General features: G+C 47.4%; 1 protein-coding gene across 1 annotated transcript; it reads left to right on the top strand.

The window, feature by feature from the left end:
• The first annotated feature begins 855 nt into the window (after window positions 1-855).
• Window positions 856-1,329, top strand: LOC141651975 (uncharacterized). Its single transcript, XM_074459661.1, has one exon. The coding sequence runs from the start codon at window positions 856-858 to the stop codon at window positions 1,327-1,329; it is 474 nt and encodes a 157-aa protein (XP_074315762.1).
• The last annotated feature ends 5,449 nt before the right edge of the window (window positions 1,330-6,778 follow it).

Below are 6,778 nucleotides of genomic sequence, written 5' to 3'. Positions count from 1 at the left end.
CAGCCAAGTGATCTGTACAGGATCGTTCAGGAGATAGGGGAATCAATCAAGGACTACGTCACTAGGTTCAACGCAGAAAAAGTCTCAATACGAGGCTGCGATATGTCCACTGCTATCAACGCCTTCAGGCAGGGCCTGGATAAGGAATCAAATCTCTACAAAGAATTAACTATGTATCCCTGTGAGAGATTCGAAGAAGTTCAACAAAGGGCTACTGCAGCGTTAAGATTGGAAGAAGATATACAGGCTAGAAAGGGTACAGCAGGCTTCGACAAGACAAGCAGGAAATTCGCACCAGAAAAGAAGGATGACAGAATTAAGCCATACAGCAGACCCAATATCAGCAGGGTGGTAGAAAAAACTCAACAAATTGATGATTCTCCGCACCCTCCTAAGCTATCTGAGTACGGATTCAGCACGGGAATGGAGGGGTTGTTAAAAGCACTCAGAAACCTGGGTGATCAGGTGAGGTGGCCAAAATCACCCACTCAAGATCGGCCAAACGACGACAGAGACAGCAGCAAGAGGTGTGAGTGGCACCAGGACATAGGACACATGACGGAAGATTGCTACAAATTGCGGAGGGAAGTGAAGTTCCAGGTACGCAAAGGAAACTTGGACCACCTGTTATCACGTAGGGGCAAGCAGGACAGAAGGGAAGCAGCAAATCAGGTACTTCCTTCTGCTCCACCCGTATGCACGAAGATTATTAACGTGATAACAAAGCGGATCCGAGCTAAAGGTGCTTGACATATTCCGCCGCGAAGAGGAAAGCCACCGGGAGTAAAGGGGTCATCCGAAACCTCGTACGAGTAAGCCGAGCAATTTACCCCGGTAACTTTCGATGAAACCGACATGGAAAGTGGCGCAGAACGCAAAGATGACGACGCCTTGACCATAACATTGTCCATTGGCAATTGCAAATCGCATTGTACGAAAAGCATTGGTAGATACAGGAGCTCTGTGAACCTTATCATGCTCGAAACCCTCAAAACCATGGGCTTCGATAAAGAGAACCTGGTAAAGAAATCTGTGCCACTGGTGGGATTTAGTGGAGAGACTGCGCATTCAGTAGGTGAAATAACCATCCCAACATATATCGAAGGAGTTAATAAGCTAGTAAGATACCTAATCATCGAGGGTCCAACCACCTACAACGTGATACTGGGAAGACCGTGGTTGCATCAGATGAAGGCAGTACCTTCAACATATCATCAGTGTCTCAAGTTCCCAACGCCATGGGGCACAGTTACGGTAAAAGGAGATCAAGAGGAATCCAGAAACCGCTATACCCAAGCTCTCAAAGCTACAACCAAGCTCCCCTCATAGCAATTACAGGACCGGGGTACCTCAACAGAATACAAGGAGCCTCCCTCAGAAGAATTGGACCAGATACGCCTGGACGAGGAACACCCGGATAGAACAGTGTTGATTGGGGCCACCTGCGGTGAAGAACTGCGCAACCAGCTGATTCAATTTCTCAAGAGCAACATGGATTGCTTCGCCTGGTCCCACAACGATATGGTGGGCATAGATCCATCCGTTATTTCACATAAGTTAAGCGTAAACCCAAGCTGCACCCCAGTACAGCAGAAGAGAAGGAAATTCGCGGCAGAAAGAAACGAAGTCATCAATAAAGAGGTGGACAGTCTCTTGGCAGCAGATAAAATTAGAGAAGTCAGTTACCCTGAGTGGCTCTCTAACGTAGTAGTGGTACCCAAGAAGAACGGTAAGTGGAGAGTATGCGTAGACTTCACAGATCTAAACAAAGCTTGTCCCAAAGATCCCTTCCCACTACCACATATCGACGCAATGGTGGACGCTACTGCGGGACACGAGGTACTCACTTTCCTCGATGCCTGGAGCGGTTACAATCAAATCAAGATGCATCCACAAGATCAAGAAAAGACAGCATTCATGTCGGAGAGGGGCATATATTGTTACAAGGTCATGCCCTTCGGCCTAAAGAACGCCGGGTCCACCTATCAACGGTTGGTAAATAAAATGTTCAAGCAGCAAATAGGAAAGACCATGGAAGTATACATTGACGACATGGTGGTAAAATCTAAGAAAGCAGAAATGCACATGGAGCACTTGGCGGATACCTTCCAGACATTGAGGGAGTTTAAAATGAAACTTAATCCATCCAAATGCTCGTTCGGGGTATCCTCGGGAAAGTTCCTGGGGTATATGGTGACACAAAGGGGAATTGAGGCAAGCAAAGAGCAGATAAGAGCAATACTCCAACTGGAATCACCCAAGAAACCAAAAGATGTGCAGAGGCTAGCAGGAAAGGTGGCGGCCCTAAATAGGTTCATATCAAGAGCCTCGGATAGGTGCAAACTATTCTATGATATATAGGAAGAGTCAGAAATTCGAATGGACTGAAGAGCATGAAAAAGCATTTGCCGAACTCAAAAGCTACCTAAGCACGCCACCATTACTTGCGAAGCCTGAGCAAGGGGAACCACTGTTTTTGTATCATCGACCACGGAAGCGCCGTAAGCGCATTCTAGTTAAAGAACAAGAAGGAGTGCAAAGCATCCCGTATATTATATCAAGCAAGTCTCTGCTCCCCTGCAGAGACCAGGTACACTTCTTTTGAAAAATTAGCATTAGCTTTGGTTATCGCCTCTTATAAAGCGGCCGTACTTTGAATCTCACACCATCCATGTCATAACCAATTACCCGCTAAAGACTATTATGAGGAAGCCCGAACTTTCGGCGAGAATGACTAAGTGGTCAAGTACATCTTAGTGGCTATGACTTGCAATTTGAACCCAGAACGGCGATAAAATCCCAAGCCCTAGCTGATTTCGTCTCTGACTTCTGCCCTGCAACTCGTGGGGAAGCAGAAGAAGGAATGCTAACAATGATGGGAAGCCAGGGTGGTGAGGTGTGGACCCTGTATATCGATGGAGCCTCAAATGCTAGAGGGGCTGGTGTGGGTTTAGTACTGCGATCTCCTAAAGGGGATATGATAGTACAAGCTATTAGGTGCGAATTCAAGGCGACCAATAACGAGGCCGAATATGAAGCTCTCATACTTGGGATGCAGATGGCGTCAGGGCTCAAAGTAAGGAACCTGAGAGTATATAGTGACTCCTTACTTGTGGTAAATCATGTGAACAATGAATATGTGGCACGGGATTCAAAGATGATAGCCTACCTAAAGATAGCCACAGAGCAGAAATCAAAGTTTAGAACATTCAAGATAACTCAGGTGCCACGAGATCAGAACGTGGGGGCTGATGCCCTGGCTACGCTGGGGGCAACCTTCCAGCCCACGGAGCTGTCAAACATACCAATTACTCACGTGTTGACCCCAGCCATCCAGAAAGAGCCAGACCAGGATTCCACGGCAAAGTGTGTACAGGAAACCAGAATGCTGGTTTCCCCAGTGGGACAGCAGGATGCAGATTGGAGGATCCCATACCTAAATTGGCTAAGGGATGGGACACTCCCTGAAGACAGAAAGGAAGCACAAAGTTTCAGAATAAAAGCTTCCAGATACATCATGATTGATAACATTCTCTTCAGGAAATCATTGGCAGGACCATGCCTCAGGTGCTTAAACAAGGAGGAAGCAGAAACAATACTGCGAGACATGCACAGTGGGGAATGTGGGAACCACGCTGGAGGACGAAGCCTGTCAAACAAAATCTTAAGGCAGGGATATTTCTGGCCCACGATGCGCGCAGACGCCATAAACCACGCCAAACGTTGTGAATCATGTCAAAAGGCGGCTCCAGCGATTCACCAGCCAGCAGAACCAATGCATCCAATTATCTCTCCATGGCCGTTCATGATGTGGGGCATGGACATAGTGGGAAAGCTGCGCCGGGGCTCCGGAAAGAGTATATATGCTAGTTATGACCGACTACTTCTCAAAGTGGATTGAAGCGAAGCTATGATGAAGTAAAAGAACAACAAGTAATCTCTTTCATCAAACGCAACATCATAAGCAGATTTGGGATACCATCCGAGATCATATGCGACAACGGGTCCCAGTTCATATCAGATAACACTGAAGGCTTCTGTGCACGATGGAACATAACACTGAGAAAGTCAGCCCCCAGATATCCACAAACCAACGGCCAAGCTGAGTCCAGCAATAAAATTATTGTAGAAAACCTCAGGAAGCGGCTGGAAGAATTAGGAGGAAAATGGGCAGATGAACTACCACTGGTACTCTGGTCAGACAGAACAACACCAAAGATGGCAACAGGTCAAACTCCATTTAGCCTGGTGTACGGCGCGGAGGCAGTAATACCCTCGGAAGTCCTGGTACCCACGCACAGATACGGCTGTCAAACGGCGGAGCAAAACCAAGTCGAAATGACTAGGAGCCTGGATACAGTTGATGAGCTGCGAGAAAGTGCTTACATACGTATGGCATCATATAAGCAATCCGTAGCAAGGACATATAACAAGAATGTCAGAATCAGGACCCTCGAAGTAGGGGACCTAGTAATAAGAAGGGTATTTGAAAATACCAAGAACCACAAGGCAGGCAAATTCGCCTATAAATGGGAAGGGCCATATCAGGTCGAAAGCATTGTTAAGAATGGGGCATACAGGTTGATGACCATGCACGGTCAAATCCTGGATAAACCCTGGAACATCCGTCACTTGAAACGGTACTTTGTTTGACAAAGTGCCAAAACTTTAGTGTACAAAGGACCCTTCGAAAGTCCGTGAAGCAAAAAAAAAAAAAAAAAAAAAAAAAAAAAAAAAAAAAAAAAAAGGGGGTGGGGGTTTGTATATGCCTTAGGCATTAGAATGTTTTATAAAAACTTTTTTCCTTTTAGCTTTTCTTTTCTTTTTTTTTAGAAAGAGTCGTTTTTAAACCGAGTAGTACATTTGTGGCTTCCGGATCCAGTGTTGCCCTGGAACACCATAAAAAGACACAGGTAATTTGCACTACTTTGGACTTTATAATGCTTCTACGAAGAAGGGCTTTGGTACTAATGTTGGTTGCTTGTGAGATGAGGCACACTTTGAGGGTCCAGCCCCTGCCATGTGAGGCCGCGAGACGTTTATCTAAAGTCAAGCCACATGGAGAGCATACGCCGAGGTAGCGCGCAGGGTTCGGCATACTAAGACCACCCATACCTTAACGTTAACTCAGTAATTCCTTAGCTAGCTATGTCGTAGATCAATGGGTGCACGCACGGATTTCAAACGTCTGGAACCACAAGGAGCGCAACACTCCTTGTTAGTCAGAAATATTCAATGAAGGTGAGCTCTAATTCAGCTAGCCCTAGTGATAAGATATTCCACGTCATGGGTGGAATATGTTATCAAAAATCTATCACGAAAACAAAAGTGTGCACCGGAATCGTGCGCGACTTCCGGGTATATCTATGTGGAAACGAGACTCCAGAAACTAGTGGCAAAAAACGCAAGTATAACAAAAGTGGGGCCTGGAAACCTGGGCCCAGAGCTACTTTAAAATAGGGCACCTGCTACCTTTAGCAGGCGCCATCAAAAGTTCAACGCCTGCACACCGGCAGGCACAAAACGGACCAAAAGAAAAAAGAAAATAGTTTTTTTTACAAAACTTGCGCCACACAGGGCCAAGTCCCCAGATAATTTGAAATAAAATTTAAGAGAGGTTAATCCTCTCAACAGCTGCTTCCTGACTGTTGCTCTGCTCCCCATGCTCCATTTGCTTCTCCGTTGCAGGTACCTGGACAGTCTCAGGAGTTGCAGTAGCACCATTGCCAGTCTCCACAGCCAGGATCTCCTCAACAGTCCCAGAAATAGCTCCAGAAATATCCATGGCTGAGTACTCAGGCTCCGGGTTAGCAGACTTGACCTCGGGAGGGAACAGGGCACTCAGATCCATGCCATTGGGAAATGCACGAGCAAATTCAGCCAGCTCCTCTTCCAGGTTCCAGGATGTGTGCTTCCCCTCGGTATAAGCACGGATGCAGTCAATCCGCCCCTCAAAAGCAGTGTAGGCTCCCACATTCTTGGCCAGCTCAGCCATCTCTTCAGCACGGGCCTCTGCCTTTGTTAACCCAGAAGTCAGAACGCAGTTGGCCTCCTGGGTCCTCGCCAGCTGATCTTTGGCCGCCTCCTTCTCCTGGAAAGCTGTGTGGAGCTGCTCCCTCAACTTGGCACAGGTGGCTGTGAGCTCCTTGTTCTTCCCCACGAAGCGGACATTCAACCTTAGCCCTCTGCAGCATCTTGCGAAGGTAGAGAGAAGATTGGAGAGCCTGAAACAAAAGAAAAGAACGCATTAGTCGTGGAAGCACAAGGGCGAAGAGAGAGGTGGAACATCAAAAGGAGGCTCACCAGGAAGCAGTGCTCTGCAGCCAGGTCAGTCATTTCCTGGGGGGCAGTTGAATCAAAAGCCTTGGAGCAAGCTGGGGTCGGGAGCCTTTCTAGTGCGAGGCCAGAGTTGGTCGGTCGGCGTCCCCAAACTCAAACAGGAGTCGTAGAAGCAGCTCGTCAGAATGAATGGGGGACCCAGGAGTGCGTGATATTGGGGTAGCTTCAATGGGCTCTGGAGCAGGCCTAGAGAAGGATCTTCTTCTTGAGGAGGCAGGAGAGTGAGAGGAGTCAGCAGTCCTCTTCCTGGCATGGCGCATCAATATCTCGGAGGCAGATGGTTTGGCACTTCCTACAGGGGCACAGGGGCGCAGAGGGTCAGAGTAAAGAATTAAAGAAGACAGGGAATCCCAAGAGTATGAGAGGTGTTTACCAGAAGACATGGTTTCCTCGGTAGCAGAATCGTCTAAACCAGTAAGCAGGAGGGGGAATGATCTAC

The sequence above is a fragment of the Silene latifolia genome, chromosome 1 (genome assembly GCF_048544455.1).
Source record: "Silene latifolia isolate original U9 population chromosome 1, ASM4854445v1, whole genome shotgun sequence".
Taxonomy (NCBI): Eukaryota; Viridiplantae; Streptophyta; class Magnoliopsida; order Caryophyllales; family Caryophyllaceae; genus Silene; species Silene latifolia.
The sequence above is the reverse complement of the archived record's forward strand: the minus strand, read 5'-3'. Positions and strand labels throughout refer to the sequence as shown.

Coding starts and splice junctions, on each gene's coding strand:
- LOC141651975 (XM_074459661.1), top strand. CDS start 856: ATGGAAAGTGGCGCAGAACGCAAAGATGACGACGCCTTGACCATAACA.